Genomic DNA, 18,317 nt, shown 5'->3' with positions numbered 1-18,317 from the left:
CGACACCCAACTGATCCTTTCTCTCACCAATGACCCCAGCACCGCCAAAACTAACCTACACGAAGGAATGAAAGAAGTTGCTGAATGGATGAAAAAAAGCCGTCTGAAACTGAACTCAGACAAAACAGAAGTCCTCATCTTAGGTACATCCCCCTCTGCATGGGACGACACTTGGTGGCCGGAAGCCCTTGGAAAAGCACCCATCCCGACAGACCACGCACGGAACCTTGGCGTCATCCTGGATTCTTCACTCTCAATGAACAGACAAGTCAGCGCCGTATCCTCTTCCTGCTTCAACATTCTTCGCATGCTCAGAAAAACATTTCGCTGGATCCCCTCCGAAACAAGGAAAACAGTCACCCACGCTCTGGTCACGAGCCGACTGGACCACGGAAACTCCCTCTACGCAGGCACCACCGCTAAACTCCAGAAGAAACTCCAACGAATCCAAAACGCCTCAGCCAGGCTCATATTAGACATCCCACGCAACGAACACATCACTGGTCACCTTAAAGACCTCCACTGGCTACCCGTCAATAAGAGGATCACTTTCCGTCTGCTTACCCACGCACACAAATCACTCTACGACATCGGACCAGATTGCCTCAACTCTCGACTGTCCTTCTACACCCCTTCCCGCCAACTACGTTCTTTCGGCCAAGCCCTCGCCACGGTACCTCACATTAACAAGACCACCATGGGAGGCAGATCCTTTTCATACCTGGCTGCTAAGACATGGAACTCACTCCCCGCTCACCTTCGCCTCACCCAGAACCACCTAGCGTTCAGAAAGCAGCTTAAAACGTGGATATTTGACAAATAATCCTCCTCCCCTCCTAAGCGCCTTGAAACCCTCTGGGTATGTAGTGCGCTATACAAATTTTATGACTTGACTTGACTTGACTCCATCGGGTCTCCGAGTAGAATCCTCCCAACTCTTCTGTAACGCACTGTCCACCTTCTTTACTACTAAAGTGGCAGATATCTATGCATCCTTTGGTGGAGATTCAGGAGCTAGATCCACTGCCAGCAATAAGGAACTTCCCCATAATAACCATGACCATCTTTCTTCTTTTGCTGACACCTCTGAAGACCAAATTAGCAGACTCATTTCCATTACCAAGTCTGGATCCCCTCTGGACCCATGCCCTCCCTCAGTGATGGCTAATTTAAGTGAGGTGATTTCCCACCCACTCATGGAAATCTGCAACACTGCCTTTCAAACCGGATGTTATCCAGCCCCGTGGAAGAAGGCAGTGATTAAGCCTCTTCTGAAGAAGCCCTCCCTGGATCCCTCCGCCCCGGTCAGCTATAGACCAATTGCCTGTCTTCCCTTCCCGGCCAAAATTTGCGAAGCTCTGATGAATATACAGCTCTCAGAGTTCGTCGACACGCACCAACTCTTAGACGAAACGCAGTTTGACTTTAGGAAGGGACACGGGACGGAGACCGCTTTAATAAAAGCTTCTGATGAAATCAGAACCATCATGGATCAGGGAGGAACGGCCATCTTAATTCTTCTGGATCTATCCGCTGCATTTGACACGGTCGACCATGCTATTTTGGTCGACCGTGTCACAGCTCTGGGGATTGACGGTTCGGCTAGAGACCTCATTTCATCTTTTCTGGCCGACCGCACCCAGACAGTCAAGTTGGGCAATTTCTACTCTCCCGTCTCTGCACTACCATGTGGAGTACCACAGGGCTCCTCGCTAAGTCCCACGTTATTCAACATCTAGGTAGCGGACTTAGCGAGGGTAATAAAGGCCTATGGGGTGCGATTAACTTCCTACGCAGACGATACCCAACTGGTGCTGGCGATCCACAAGAACGGCACAGCAGTGGCAGCCAATTTTCAGGAAGCAATGCTTGCTGTCAGTACGTGGATGTCCTCCAACTGCCTAAGGCTCAACTCGGATAAAACCGAGGTTATGACCTTTGGCAACCTCGCCCCAGAATGGTCTTCCATCTGGTGGCCCAAACAACTGGGCTCTCCACCTGTCCCAGTGGTAAAAGCGAGGAACTTGGGAGTCATCTTCGATAGCAAACTAACCTTCAACCTTCATGTTAACAAGGTTGTCTCCTCTGCCTTCTTCACGCTAAAGAAAATAAAGAAATTACTGCCTTATCTCCCCTCCTCTGCCGGGAAGACTTTAGTTACCACTCTGGTATTTTCCAAAATGGATTATGGAAATGCCCTCCTCCCTCAACACCCAGAAATCTGTGCTGTCAAAGTTACAGTCGGTACAGAATGCGGCTGCCAGAATTCTTTTAAACATCCCTCGCCGCCAGCCTACTACTCTTGCCATCCGCCAGCTTCACTGGCTCAGAGTAGAGAGCCGTATTAAGTTCAAGGCCCTCTGCATTGCCTATAAGGCAGTGCATGGCACAGGACCCAAATTCCTGACTGAGGCACTCCAGCTGTACACCCCCAAAAGACTGTTGAGATCTGCCAACACTTGCCTTCTTCCTGTACCTCGCACTAGAACGGCAACTTGGGGAGACCGTCGCTTTTTAGTGGCCACTCCAAAACTCTGGAACCTTCTTCCACTAAATATCAAAAATGCCCCTAACCTGATGAGCTTCCGGAGGCTCGTAAAGACATGGCTGTTTGACCAGTGAACTCTACTAATATGGTCCTGCTAGCTCACACATGCGCCGAGACACCCTAGGGTATTTGTTTGCGCAATAAAAATTTTCAAAATAAAATAAACATATGTTTTGGGTTTTTCTGATTGGAATACCGCTTAAAGAGCAAGTAATATTGCTCTATTTGTTCCAAAACAAAGTGAATGGATCACAGGTGTCTGAAGGTAAAGTTTGCTTAAGAAAAATAAATCAAATGTTTTAGTTCATTAGAAATTCTAACAAGTTAATTATTTAAGTTTCAGATATATGAACAGTTTAAAATGCAGGAGAAACCAAGAAGTCCAAAATACACTTTACATATCTCATTGTCAGAAGAAGAGGGCGAGGTGTTCCTTCATCTCAAGAACATGTTGAATTCCATGGATCAATAATTGGCATGAATGATAGCATATGAATGGTGATAATCTACTTTCAAATATGCTTGCATGTGGGCCTCTCTTCAGCAGGTTGGGGATGTGATAATGTGACTTGTTTGAAGCTTGTGAAAAGCTGAGGACTTTCTAATCTCCCTGTGATGAAGGACATAGCTGATAGTCTCAGAACCTGAAATCCTAGAACTTTCTCTCCTTACTCCGCATGTGAAACCTTGGCCCTCTGGACTGTGGCTTCTAGAGCATTGTCATTCCAGGGAGTCATCCTTTGTCTTTGTATACAACATCAGATTGCCATTCTCACTGCCCAACACTAATCTATGATGAACAGAGATTGGTCACCTCCTGGTTCACTCACAAGTCTTGCCAAATATAAGGAATTGAAATGGCCCAAACCAGCATGATTATATACTTGTAATAATTTGGATCAACCGGTATATTACAGCCATTTTTTACACAATCAATATCTATCCAGCTCATTTTTGCTCCATCCGGTTGTAGCAGGAAATACCGTAGGCTAGGTAGACGGAGAGGCACATTCACGCCCTACTGGCTCAGGCTTGTTACGGACTGGAATTCAATTTGCAGTTTCCATTTTGATAGGGCTGCTGTGTGTAAATACCAGTTATCGGTTTTTGTTAGCCATTTATCTTTATTATTGTCGTGCCTTCTCCCTCTAGGCTGCTGGATCTAGTGTAGAAAATGTTGTAGCGGCAATACGAACCGTAAGTGTTCATGGAATCCCGAGTGGAGTACTTGAAGATGAAGTCATTCAGGACCTACTGACGATCCATTTTCAAAAGGTGAAAAATGGCGGTGGAGATGTGGAAAAGGTTACCTACCCAACAACAGCAAAAGGAGTCGCATTTGTAACATTTGAAGATGTTAAAGGTATTTGTGTACAACCCATTGTTAGATTACAAAACATGACATTAGTTAAGCAAAAACGTATTGTTTTCCAAAATTTATTGTGACCGTTTGTTGTTACTGGAATTTTTTTTTTGTCTTACGCCTGTTATATAATATAGATATATTATGAACATATCAAAAGATAACCAGTAGGTTGAAACCTTCTGTAAACTAAATAGGCCCAATTCACAAACTGCATTTCTTAGCACATAAAGTAGAACTAAAGTAGTTCTAATCATGTTCCACAAAATGCATTACACAAAGCTGATGCCTTCGTCCCCTTCCTCTCGTTTCTGTGCAGAAATGTCTGCACACATAGGTGTACGCTATAGTAACAAATGTGGGATGTAATAGGGAATTGTGGAAAAATTTTGAATATCTATTACTAAGTGGGAGAGATTTAGGGAGGAACATTCTAATGCAAACACAAACCTACGAAAGAGTAAGCGGGTTGCTATTCAAAGACTATCAATCTAAAGTTACAACAGTCCTAAAGGCATCAAAACAGGTGTAAATGTACTCCAGACCGGCTTTGAAGAAAGTAAGCATCACAAATGGCCCACACTCTCCTATAGGAATTAATTAAGGAAGGGAATTAAATAACACCTCATAGGAACTATTCTTAAATAAAAAAAAATATATTTTACCCAGTGGCAGTCGCCACTTATTAGTTATAGTTAGGACCACGTTTCCATATAGAATGGATTTTTTGGTAGTCTAATAACTTTGACTTCGTTTGATGAATTTTCACAAAACTTTCAAAGCAATTCTCATCTACCTCCGTTTCTTATTAGAAGATTTCAAGGTAATCTATCAAGCAGGGGCAGAGAAAAGGGTGGGGTGGGGAGGGGAGGGGGAATGTGTTTTCCCCATGCAATATATCCATAGGAATATTAGACACAGCTACAGCCACAACAACTGAATGGAATTACACCAAATTTGGGAAGAAAGCTAGATCTTGGAATGGAAACCATGCTTTTTGTGATGTGGTGTAAATCCGTTATGTAGCTTTTGAGAAATTAACATTCAAAATATATGTATCTATCATGCCGCCGAGGATCTGTGGATCCCACAGATTGATAGATCTGATGGGCTGCCAACACATTATCAAAGGGGTCCCCGTCCTGTAAAATTATTTAGAAAAATATATAGGAGAGCAGGGAAAGTATACCCTGCCCCTCTAGGCCTGGTGAGACCTACCCTGGTTCCAAAAACAAATGTATTTTTTTAACGGTATCCGGGACAGCGTACGAACTGCATTCCTGTATGAAAACAGAACAGGCACCCGCACTTTAAAAAAAATAAGCCCCTCTGTTGGGCCAGGGCCTGGGAGATTGGCACAGCTATTTGTTTTTGGAAGGGGGGGCTTCCCTGTCCCTGTCCCTGTCCGCTGTCCACAGTAAACATCACCAAGAAGCCAACTTACTGGTATACAGAGGTTGGCAGCAACAAACAAGAACTGATCTAGGGTGGACGCATAGCTGTGTGGGTGGTGGATTTGTGTGTGGTGGTGGATATGTGTGTGGGTCTGAGGAAGTCCTTACAAGAGCCTGATTTTTGTTTTTGTTTTTTGCAAGCATTGTGATATTCACATCCCCTCTCCAACTGGTGGTGACATTGTCTCTCAACCTTGCTCTGCACAGCAATCCTGCTTCTGCATCCAATCTGGTTGTGGAAATGATTGCTGCTCCTTCTGCACAGGGGCAGTATATTGCCCCCTTCTTTTTCTGAGCAGAATAAAACAAATACTTCCCTTTCTCCCCTCGTCGGCTAGAAAATACCTGATTCAAGCATGCATTTCATCTAGGATTGACTACTGCAACTCAACTTTCTACTTGTAGGACTACTAGAATATCAGTCAGTCAAAGATTCTTTATTTGGCCAGTAAAGGCCATAAAAGCGCACAAATAAAAACAGTTGTACCAAATACTCTTATAAATAAAAAGGCCTAAAAAGAGACCATAAATACATAGCAGATCCGATTAACGCGAATAACATAACTAAGACTATTTATACAAACAAGTAAGAGTAAAGGCAGTTCGAAATGTAAAATTCAACAGATAAAGTGCAAATTTGACAGTACATTGGTGTAATCAGAAAGCAACAGGTTCAAACCATACAATATGCCGTCATTAGATAAGCACAAGTAATGCCCAAGGAACGCTAATCAGATTCAGGTTTACTAGACCATGAGCATCTTCTTCCTGAGTCTTAAAGCCACTGAAAAGCAGCTTGCGACCCCGAAGCAAACCATAGGAGAGGAAATCATTTGTAGATACAATAATGCTGGCCATACTTGGACAAATTGGTCAGATCAAAGGAGCGAAAGCATGAATCTTTTCTGTAGGGGGTCATAGAATTCACAAATAGAATGTAAAATGCAGGGTATCCTGATCACAGAAGTTTTCACATGGACATGGCTTTGAGGCACCAAGCTTCGAGAAGCATTTAGGAAAGGCTAATAACCAGTGGATGAGATTACATTTAAATCTGGTATACAAGAAGCGATGGTGAGCATTGTTAACAAGTGACAGATAGGGCTGCGCCTGTGGGCTTGAACTTAGTGTGATATATTTTCTCACCGAAGGCTTAGCAAGTTCCCTTTCCCCCCTGCAGCCTAGCCAGAAGCAGGTGTTTAATGTTCCTAATGTCACTTGGGCGTAAAGGCATTGGGTTTGTATACAAATCAGGACAGCCTAGCAGCCTCAACTGCTACAAGATATACCTTAACCAAGGAATACGCAAGACCTCTTCAAGTGCAGTACAATCCGCTATTAGAAGTTGATTTAAAGTGGGTGCTGGACTTGACCAGATTCTCATCCAGCGCATTAAAGGCGCAACTGCGATATGATCAGAGATGTATCCCAGACCAAGCTCCTCGTGCAACATGAAGGCAGGAGTGCGGGGGGGGCGGGGGGAGTTTGCACATTAATTTGTTTTCCACCGCTTGCAAGTCTCTCACATTATTGTACCTCCACACATCACATCCATAAGTGGCCATTGGATTACATTTATCTCTATCTATACACATTTACCCGGGTGAGTACAGGCTTTGCCCCTAGTCTCTTTGGGAAGTCCATGGTTGCCCCCACTGCCCTTGCCAAAACATTCTTTTCGTGTGCTCTTTGCACAACCCACAAACCTCTATCATCAAACATCATATCCAAGTAAGGGAACGTTGAGACTTTAATTAGAAGGTACGCCTAACAGCCTTCTGGGTACCGAGCGTCCTAGTATGGGATTTGGTACAATGAGTTATGACTTTGAGCGAGTCCATAAAACTATACAAGCATTTAGGAGTTTTTGAAGACCTACAACAGTCCTAGCAAACAACACCATGGCATCTGTGTATAAAAGTGCAGGAATATGTTTAGAGCTGGCTCTCTGGATGTCTTTACTGGTTGCTGAGAGGACATAACCTAGCTTGTTGATGTAAAGCGTATACAGTAAGGGTGGCCTAAATACATCCCTGCATAACCCCTCTTTTGACCTCCCAAGAGGCAGACACACAGCCGCCCTCATTGTATCTCACTGCAGCAGTAATGTTAGTATGGACAGAATGTAGGAAAGCCACCAAATCTACGTCCATACCCAGATCCAAAAGAGTAGACCACAGCTTGGATCTGTTGACGCGGTTGAATGCCGAAGTTAGATCCATAAATGCCACATGAAAGGATCTCCTCTTAGCAATGTGTAAATTAATACATTGATCTAACGTCCCTCTGCCCTGCCTTAAACTGTACTGTAAGTCTGAAATGACATTAAAATTCGCTAATCCAGGAGGTTAAACGTTCCAGGATCACCTTTCCCATAATTTTTGCAGCTGAATCTACAAGGGAAATTGTTCGATAACATGTTGGGTGGTCTCATGAGCCTTCTTTGAAAATAGATAAAATATTGGCCGTTGACCAAGAAGAGGGGAAGCCACACAGACAGGCCGCGTTAAAAACCCAAGTCAATATCTTGGCCCTCGCCGGATGGTTCGCTTTATACAGGCCCGAATGAACCCCATCCGGACCTGGCGGCTTCCCACTGGCTGTGGCCAGGATGGCCTTATGTACGTCATCTGTGTTAAAATGCAATGGCACAGAATTCCCACAGTGCGTCGGACCCCACTAGCTCATCGCCACTGTATATTCCTTAAAAGTGGTGAACCCATGTCTCTGCAGCTATAGTGCAATCTATTTTAGAGTCTGCTGTATCTGAAAAAAGGGCCTGTTGACCACTTCCCGGAACTTGGTCAACACACTTGCCTGCCCGAGGGCCTCCTAAGCCCGTTCCCTGATAGCCTTCTTCCTCAGCTGGATTGCGATTTTGTAGGCCCTCCTACAAGACCTGAACCCAAACTCATCCCTCGGAATTTGCTTAAGGGCCAGCATTAAATTCCTGTGAGCCTTAGAGCAGGTGCCATCAAACCATTTTTTCTCCTTAACTCCTTTTTTGTACCTGCAGTTGGTGGTTAGGTTATCGGCTATCTCCTTAGTTTGTTAAAAGCATCGAGAACAATTCTTTCCTGCGTTCCCCTGTCCAAACAGATTGAAATCTCGTCTGCACATTCTACATACAGATTATCTAAAAAAAAAGTCTCCGGTATCACCTTCTCCCATTTTAACCTACATGCTTGGTCTTTTATGATGATAGCAGAATTTAGAATGCTCCTTCCCTCCCCTCCGTGTGAGCCAAAGGAATGAACCAGCTTGAGCGTTAAGGGTTTATGATCACTATAACTACTCCTGGAGACTGAGTTTATGAACTGCTGACGCTAAAGGGGCGGAGAGCATTATAAAGTTAATAATGCGCGAGGAAACTTTGCCTGTTTAGGTGGGAACAGGAGCATCCACTCCAGTCTGTTCTAAGCAAAGCAGATTGTTACCTGCGAGGAGCTTTTCTATAAGAATGCCTGATTCCGAGTGTTCAAAATGGGACACAAGCGGTAACTTATTTGCATGGCCCTTTACAGAAGTACAATCAAGCTGACATTGATGTGTTGTAAAATCAGCTACGAGTTTGACCGCATAGTAAGAAAGTTTCCTCTCCCCATATTGTTCAAGACCCCACTAGTACTGTAATATGTTCAATATCAACATTTCTACAAATAGAATTGTAAAAATGTACAACCAACAGGGGGGGATGGTTTATGAACAACAGCTCTACTGCTAACAAGTGGGGTGAGTGACTGTCTACAACTCTGGTAGTACAAGTTAATGTGAGTGAGACCAGAGAAGACGACCACCCTTGGCTCTGCCCACTGGAGGTGGGGAAGTACATTTGAAAAAAGAGGAAAAGCCATCCAAGAAAAAGTCTCCTTAGTATCCCATGTTACCTGTAAAGCAATTATGTGACAGCATGCAAGGGAACTCCACCATAATGCATCATCTCTTTTAGACTCCAGTCCCGCTATATTCCAGGACATAATCTTCATACAAAAGGGAACGGGAGTTTTAGAATCTGGCTTGGGCGATGAAATAAATGAATTACCCACCTGGCCTGCGGGCCTTGGGCCCAACAAATCTGCCTAGGCTGGTAATAGTCAGTCGTTGCCATCTAGCCCATCTAGACCTAGCAAGGGTTTGAATCTGTTGGCTAGTGGAAGTGCGATCCTACCACTATCTCCCTGGGTGGTCCTTGCTAGCCTGAAAATGGACCGTCCATGTCAATCAAGAAGAAAAGAGTCAGTGGGATAAAAGTGTTGAAGGGGAACAACCTTGATTGTCGTTTTAGAGACTTGCATGAGGTGACTCTCAACCAGCTCTTTAGCATGTACAGGGTGTCTTACATTAACTACGAAACAGCCCCCCTCAACGTTTTTCCTCACCCTATGACCCACCCAACCCACTCTTCTGACCATTATAACATGGGGGGACAAATATTGCCCATTTACTATGTTACTGTCGCACAAATGAGTGAACTTGTGCATAAGATCCAACGTGGTTTATTTCGATCCTTGCGTAATTGGTGGAACTCCCAATAAGATGGCCACTAGAGGTGTAGATTCTGGGGGCAGCTTTAAGGAAGTCGGAATTACCACTCAGGCTGTTAGGGTTCTACTCGTGTTGGATGTGTGAGTTTTGATCCCATTTGATGATTATGCCCCTTGCAGGTGATCCACCTGAACAGTGGTGTCCAGGATATCAGTGGCACGGATGATCCCTGTCCCTTGGCCCTCCCCCTCAGTGGATAACATATGGATTTGACTCTCCTGGTTTAGACGACTGGGCTCATCGGATGGATTCCCTTTGCTAAGCAATCCTGTGGGTGTGAGCACAGCCGCACAACTGGCCTCACAGCCACAGGCTTTGTACTGTGGGTTTGAGGCCCAGGGGCAAGCAGGGAAAAAGAACTGAGCTTGGCGTCTATACCTTCAAGCCGTAACAAAATGGAAGCATACAGCGCTTTCAACGAGGATTCCAACCTAGGAAATAGATTGTCTAAAAATTTCTCCAAGTCAATATTGGCTGACGGGGAAGCCTTATTCTGTGATAGAGTCTGGGTTGCTCTTTTTCTCCCCAGCCTTCTTCCTTTTGAGATGTCCTCTTCTGCTGTTCCCTCACCAGCCTTGTCATTCATGATCATAGTAGAGATGTCCTCTTCTGCTGTTCCCTCACCAGCCTTGTCATTCATGATCATAGTAGATAATATTGCTGTGGGCAAAGAACCAGATACCTCCCCTGATGCCTCATGATTATCTGAGGATATAGAATCAGGAGTAATTTTCTCAGTTTCCAGGGAAAGCCTCCTCTCGGTCAGGGCTATATCTTTAGAGATGACACTAGCTGCCCTGATTAGAAAAGAGTCTATGGTGGTTACCATATTCCCTGCTGTTTCCCCAGCGGTCATTTTCCTTTTGCCCATTGTTGCAAACCTTGCACACTTATGGTAGAGAATAGGGTGTCACAGAGAGATAACGTATATTGCATCAGGCAGTGGGCCTTGTTGTCTTAGATTGGCTGGCTGACCCGCCCAGACATCAAGTTATGCAGTGCTATTAAAAAAGATAAGAGAGAGCAAAGCACTCGTACAGTCTAAACGAAGCCTCCTTCAAAGTGCCAAGGGATTTGACAAAAACAGTACCTTTGTCCTTTGGGTGAACCAAGAGGTGTTGCCCGGCCTATGTCGGCCGATGGCGGACGCACACGGGCGCATGCATCGGTACACCCGACCAGCAGATATGCGTGCCTCCAGGCGCAGAGCAGCAACGTGGGCGGCGGCTTTGCCGCAACACACTCTGGGGCCTTTGGTTCTCCTGCCCCCTCCTGTGCTATGAAGCAGTGCAGCAACATGCTAACTCTTTTAATCAGAGTGCAGATGCTTTAGAATGCGGCAGGTGACTGATTTTGGGTCTGCAAAAATCTTCATCAATTTCCAGTGAGCTCAAGAAGCTACTTTGGCTGCTTGTCCACAAAAGATGTCTGTTTAAAGCTTTGTGCCTGACCACAAACCCATCTAAAATGGTGGACAGATGTCTTATATGGCCTCACTATATTCCTGGTATCAGTCCTCTTGTCTTTATCACATCTCAGTCTGCCTGTCAGGTAAAGGTCTAGAATGAATGTGTGGCCACTCCCTCACAGTGGTGATACAGCCTGGAATTCTCAGCCACTATTTTTCCAGTTCAAATCTATCTGTTTTTAGACAACACCTGCATGCTTTCTTCTTCACTAATGGTAGATCACATCTGGGGGATCACCTTTGCTGTGGTTATTTATAGCTGTCTCTTTCTGTTCAGTGCCACGACACTTCCTTCCTAAAGTGGCTGATTGCACTCTCTAATTTGTTAAACAGTCAATCCTAGCCACTCCCTGCAAGTAGAGCCGAACACAACGCATGGCAATGTCTGTGCTGTAATTATTGACAACATCGAAGGTAAAGTGAAATACAGGGGTAACCTCAATTAGGGATACGGGAGCTAAGGGGGAACAGTGCGAGACCCGACCCTCTTGATAACTGAGAACTAGGGTGTGATTCCATCCATACCATTACGATTTCTCGAGCTCTCTTTTATGATCCAGGGGAATCCCAGAGACAGTAGCTCATGAGCACCTGGGAAAGTTGTTTCCCACGAAGATGGTACATACCACTCTCACCATGAACTGTTTCCTTTCAGGGTTATGATAAATCCCATGCTAATATGATACTTTGAAGTCTTATGCTTATTATTGTGTGTGAGTGATTTAACAGGAAAGTACTTCTGTACACACACTGATTGGACATTCTGTTACTGACTTGTCTTGGTGGCTTAATGAGTCCAGAAATTCCCACACCACCTCCCTGAGTGAGTTTTGGATTGCTAGTCTCAACTGCCCTGAGAGTCAAGTGCTAAAGAAGGTACTTGGTGATCAATTTTGTGCTCAAAGGTAGGGTAAATGCTGGACACTAATAAACCACTCTGGTTGATAATATCTGTGCCAGTTTCTTGGACTATGCAGTGAATGCTTACATTGTTGCAATGATTTATTTGTAGTGTCATTTTCAGTGCATAAACGGCTGTTATGGTACCATGGAATATTTGGGGGTGGTTTTCACGTGTATGCTAGTAGACTTTCTCCCTTATGAATGTTCTCCTTGTTGGATAGTTTACCTTCATGGAAAGAATATCAAGGTTTTCATTGACCTGTAATAATTTTGCTCGGACTTTCAGATGGTCTTTTCCGCATGTTTCTTTTACAGCTCTCTTGCAGCTCTTAAATCCCCACTTTTATTTACTTTCAACCATTGTCTGATTTACTATAGTGCAGTGCTCTTCCAAAGTTCTTCCTCTGCCTCCCAAATTTTACTCTTCCGCAACCATTCTTATTTTGTGGTAAGCATGTCGTCCTCATTTCTGACATTATAGAAAGTACCTGATTTTCAACTTGAAGGTACCACTTCCGTGATGTTGGTGCTAATGTTCTGGTCCAATATGTGTCCTCCACCCAGGAATAATGTAATATTCCCGCCACAAGATTTATGTAGTTTGCAAGGTTACAGTCTGCTCTATGCCAGTTCAAAATATATATACCGCACTGTGCCATTTTCATTGTGATTCAAGTACATGATCTTCATCTCTAGAACGTGTGGAAATCCATTTTGTACCTGTAAGAAATACACGTCTTGTATGGATTAAAGATCTCATTGACTTTACTGTATCATTTTAGTGGCTGAAATGGTTCTTCAGAAAAATGGGCATATTCTAACTGATCGTCGTCTTCCTAACTCAGTCCCTCTGAAAGTAGTCCGCTATGGGGAACATGTGAGTTTTTTCACTGCACACACTATGCTCCTGACTGTTTCATTATCATTTCTGTAGTTCACTGACCTTTTGCTCTTTTTCCTTTTTAGGTCTTTACATTTGCCTCTGCTATCCTTGATTTGTCCCTTTTTTGTGAACAATGGCTTCTAGAAGATCTTGTAGAAGAACTGAAGAAAAATGTCCCTGACCTATTCTTTAGTTCATTGACATCAGATGGAAAAGTCACAGTAGAAGGATCCTTCCCAGCTATCAGACGACTTAGAGAATTTCTTGTGCACAAAAACTCTGTTGCAGAAAAAGGCAGGGCTCATCTGCCTTCAAGAGTTGGGGAAAGCTCAGAAGAGATCCCAACGGCTAGCACAACGCAAGAGTTGAAACTTCGTTTGGATTCTTCTTTATCATTCAGAGAAGAGAATAATATTGAGAGTTCAAGTCTCTTTCTTGATACGGATGTATGCCTTTTCATGAAGGATATTTGTAGGAAAGACTTTGATAAATGTTTAAACACGTATAGTGTTGAATGTGATATGACGAAAGATGATGATATTACCATGCTACGTTTAAAACCTGCTGGTGCAGACACTGATAGTAGGCAAGTTGAACATGCCAAAATGGACATACAGATTTTGTATCAAAATCTACAACCTGTACTGCGTAAAGAGAGAATTTATCTTGATGACAAACAAAATGAGAGACATATCATTGATGAGTGTAATAAGTTAAAACATCAGTTTTCTGAAGTTCTTGTTATTCCATGTGGTATATATATTGACTTAATAGGGCGTGCCTCTGATATTTCTTTTTTTATGCAAGCTTTGACCGAAAGGAGTTTATACAAAGGCCAGGATATGCCTCTGAACAGACCTGCAGGTGACCATAGTTAGAGCAGCGATATTATGATGTTGGAGTTGGAATTCTGAATGCTTTTTGGGTAGTTGATATACATGTTTAATGTTATGTGTATTAAGATATTAACAGAAGTTAACTAAAGGCAATATCTCAAAAGAGCAGTGTCCTAAGTAGACCTGAATATCAAAAAAATAATGTTTCTTAGATGCTTTTTAGAGCTAGATTATAATATTGAATAATATTAAGAAGCAAGAACTGGCAACCTGGATGTCCGCCAACTGTTTGAAACTAAACGGTAGCAAGACCGAGGTACTCGTGGTGGGGGAGGACCATCTGTTTGGTCGTCGGCATGGTGGCCACCCTGCCTGGGAGAAACCCCAGTCCCCTGCCAGGAAGCAAGGAATCTTGGAGTGTGGGTTGATGTTGACCTAGCCTTTGGCCCTCAGATTGGCCGGGTGGTAGGGGTATGCTTTGGTGTTCTGAAAACCCTAAGGAAGGTCCTGGATCTCCTACCCATCACAGCGCGTTGGACATTAGTGCATGCCCTTGTCACCTGGCGCCTAGATTATGGCAATTTGCTGTATCTGGGGGCCACGGGAAAGGCTATTAATCGCCTCCAGGTGCTGCAAAATGCAGCCGCTCGCTTAGTTCTGAGGCTCCCCAGGAGACATCGGTCTAAAGCAGCGCTCCAGGCCTTACATTGGCTTCCTGTCAGGAGAAGGGTGGAGTTTAAGGCTCTCTCCACGTGTCACCGTATCTTGAGCGGTAAAGCCCCTGTCCCGCTACAGAGTCTGGTTACTTGTTAAGAGCCTTTACGGGATCTGCGCTCCTCCCGTACAGGGCTACTGAAAGTTCGAAAAATAAAGAAGGCCCGAATGGGGGGTGTAGGAGAGTAGGGTCTGCAATCCTATGATCACCCAGATTTTTTGCTTTTGTTTCACTGGTTTACGACTTTCTCTGGCTGTGGGCCTGCTAATCAGACCCACAGCCTGGCTGTTCTCTTTCTAAATTACGACATGTACCCTAGGTGCATTTACCAATTGGTACTGGGCCACCTTATCAGACCCTGTAACTCAGGGCATAGGTGTACCCAGGGCCGCCAGGAGCTGCAGCATGTATTATGCCACCCCTGGCTGGCCGCCCAAATTTGACACAACTGGCTGCATGACAGCTGGGGCGAAGTCGTGTAATCACACTTTGCTTTAGATTTAGTAGCCCTATATCTAACCATACAATGGACACTCGAGTTCCTATCAGTCACTCCTATGGCAGGCCTTGACAATCCTGAAGGCAGAGTGCATGGGCTCGTGTGGACTAGGCTCCGGCCCGAGCCGAGCCCGGTTGCAGCTTGCGGAACCAAGACCCAATGGCTGTTCCATGATAACGCGTACCCCATCGGTAACTTCGGTGTCTCGTTATCAAGGCATGTCGAGTAAGGTGTCATACGAATCGGGATGCTGCCCTCTCACCAACCCTGGCGATGAGGTTAGCATTCCGCCCTTCTAGAGGGACACGACATGTACGTAACTGTGAACCCCGGTTAAAGTTAACTAAAGCCTCAGCTCCACAAAATGGATGCTGCCACCACAGACACGAGTCTGACCTCCTGCTGCTGGGAGTCCTTCCAGTGAGGGGCGCTTGGACAAAGGGTTTCCTGTCGAGGGCGGTGTTCGCACCGTCCCAGACAGGGTTTGTGTATTCTGGGTAGGTAGGGCTTTTGCGAGAAGGTGACTGCGGAGTGGCACCCCGGTGCTCACTACGCATCTGCCGGTCAGAACCAGTTCCAGGGGCGCCAGCCCTGGCCTGGGGAAAGTCCGGCAGGGGTGTAACTACCCCTTCCTGGTCCCACCCTTAGGGCAGGACCTAGTCATGTACCCACCCCTTTCTTTAGGATAAAGGCCGGAGCGGGGACCCTTCCAAATTAGATCATCTTTGAATCAAGAACTACTTTCTACGAAAGGACACTCAAGACTCTTCTCAAGATTTCTCCCTTGTGACTAAGGAGTAGTCACCCTGCATCAGCGGGCACCATCTAAGAACTCTGCGGTTTGCTGCAAGTCCTTCCTCAAGGATCCGACGGCCCAGCTCGACGAGAACCGGCTTCCCTGGCACCTCTGACCTCTACCCACGTCATCAGCTCAGCTGTGATCTGTGGGTGCGACGAGACCTCGAGGGACCGGCCATCATCAGAACCTGCACGCTCTTAAACCAGCACGACCATCGAAGCGATTCCCTGGTGAGTGCTCTGGGGTCCGAGAAGCCCCGACCCTGAGCCGCTCTAGCACCGAAGTGCAGTCTCCCAGCATCTCCACGATCTGCGTGGGGCCCTTCTGCTCGCTGCTCAGCACGTTGTCTGGTCACTAGCCGCTGGCTTGTGCCCTTCTGTGACGACATCCGACAATCAACACTGCTGGTCTGGTTGCTCCAGACTGGCCCTTGCTTCCATCTCTGCGAGAAGCACCCCGGGCCCTCCTGGTCCACTCAAGACGCCATCTTAGGCCCACCACGTGGCCCTGAGATCTGCCAAGGCTTGTTGCCCCATCCTGGGCCCAGCGACGCCGACAGCATCATCCTTCGTGGGACAGCTCGCACCTCCGCCGTGGTCGCCGACAACGCCTCCTGGTCCGTGAGACTGCAGAGCCTAGCGTCGCCCACTCACCTGGTCGAGGTGACGGCCAACCGGTGCCATCCTGGTACCCTCCGACTACTGGCTAGTAGTACGAACTTGGTCCCCTCTGCTTTCAGGTATCAACAACCTCTGATCCAGGCTTGGATCTCTACGAACTATTCATCACTGGTCGCCGGCCAGCAACTCCTTTTCTTCCGGCTCCTGGCTCGTCAGCGAAGACCCCGACGCCTGTAAGACTTGTGCAGCCGCAGCCCTCGTGGCTAGGTAACTCGGCATTTCGGTGCCTGCATAGCCTCTTTACTCTAGGGTCCCGAGTCCCTCGCTTCCGACTTGCCTTATCGGGTCCGCCCGAGACCTTAAACTTTCCGTGTCCTCGGACACTTGTTTTAATTGTGCACTTGAAGTATTTTCCTAAGAGATTTGGTTTGTGCTTAGTACCCTGTCCTCATAAAGAGTCCAGGGCTGTTGTGAATCTTAATAAATATCCTGTTTATTTTCATAACACTTGTGTGGTGTCCTTTCACTGGGTGTTCAAGGGGTACATGTGTGGTAAACAGCTGGCTTAACGCGCCCTCTCGAGTCTTTAGCCTTAGACTGCTCGTATCCACGCTACTAGGATAGCTGGTCTATAGGTTGACTTACAACCAAACACCATAAGGGACGTTGGAACGATACATAGCGGTCGCTAGAATAGCGAACGTTGCATATCGGGCCAACTTCTCACATTGGTGAGCAGCGGTTGGGATTTGAGCTTGCTGTTGTTTTACCACACGTATCCTAAGAATATCTTGTTGAAAGATCACATAAGTACTGTTAGGTACATATAACTAAAGCTTAGAATACTCTGAGTTCTACTGAACCAGCTGTTGCAGCTCCTCAAGGCTTAGCACACCTTGGCTGCAACTTTTAGCAAGGGAACAGTAGGTAAACACATAGTGTAGGTAGGTGCATCACTTACACCACACTAGAAACAGTATGTCGGACAAAGGAGGAAACTCCGAGTCTCCCCTTGTGTCAGTTGACCCTCCACAGGTCATCCCTTCAAGATATACTGTGCTGCGCTTCAAGGAGTTAAGACAAGTGTGTCACTCCAGGAAGATCAAGCAGGGGTCTAACCCCACCACGTCCTTTCTGATTGGTCTCTTGGAGACTTATGATGCCAGAAAAGCTGAGACCCGTCTTAGCTCTTCTAATCCAGAAGGAGACATGCCTCCCCTCGAGGGAACCAGAGACGATCCTGACCTCATCCACCTCGCAACTGAGAACGAAGATGTGGAGGATGATGAGGATGAGGATCCCTCTGGGGATGAGGCAGATAAGGGACAGGTAGAAGTCGTCAGACTAAGCAGGTCCAACTTAAGCAAACATGATAGCGGTACTGGGGGACCCCTGGGGCCACTATCAGGTCAGCTTAACATTGGGAATGGACGAGCCCGATCTCTGTCAAGAGATTCTGGCAGATCCCTTCAAACCAATGGCTCTCGCAACTCTTCTCAGAGAGGGATGACGTCCCCTCAGCGGAGAGTGTACGAAGCTAAGGAAAGGGCAGCTAATCTGAGGATCGAAAGGGAAGAACTTGTCCTGGCCAAAGAAAGGCTTGCCTTTGCGAGAGAGCAACAGTTAAGTGGGGTAGTCCCCACTGGTGGCAGCAATGTACCTAGCAATAGGGAAAAGAGTTTCG

At 45.9% G+C, this 18,317-nt stretch overlaps 1 protein-coding gene across 1 annotated transcript in view; it reads left to right on the top strand.

Annotated features, from left to right (window-relative positions):
* LOC147727464 (RNA-binding protein 43-like) overlaps nucleotides 1–17,896 on the top strand; it is an 84,267-nt gene extending 66,371 nt beyond the window's left edge. The window contains exons 2-4 of the mRNA XM_086961533.1: nucleotides 3,701–3,911; nucleotides 13,064–13,158; nucleotides 13,248–17,896. Coding sequence (XP_086817659.1) covers nucleotides 3,701–3,911; nucleotides 13,064–13,158; nucleotides 13,248–14,042 — 1,101 coding nt within the window. The 3' untranslated portion in view covers nucleotides 14,043–17,896. The remainder of the gene's footprint in view (nucleotides 1–3,700; nucleotides 3,912–13,063; nucleotides 13,159–13,247) is intronic.
* Nucleotides 17,897–18,317: the final 421 nt, after the last annotated feature.

Source organism: Lissotriton vulgaris, chromosome 3_1, assembly GCF_964263255.1.
Source record: "Lissotriton vulgaris chromosome 3_1, aLisVul1.2, whole genome shotgun sequence".
Classification (NCBI taxonomy): domain Eukaryota; kingdom Metazoa; phylum Chordata; class Amphibia; order Caudata; family Salamandridae; genus Lissotriton; species Lissotriton vulgaris.
The sequence above is the reverse complement of the archived record's forward strand: the minus strand, read 5'-3'. Positions and strand labels throughout refer to the sequence as shown.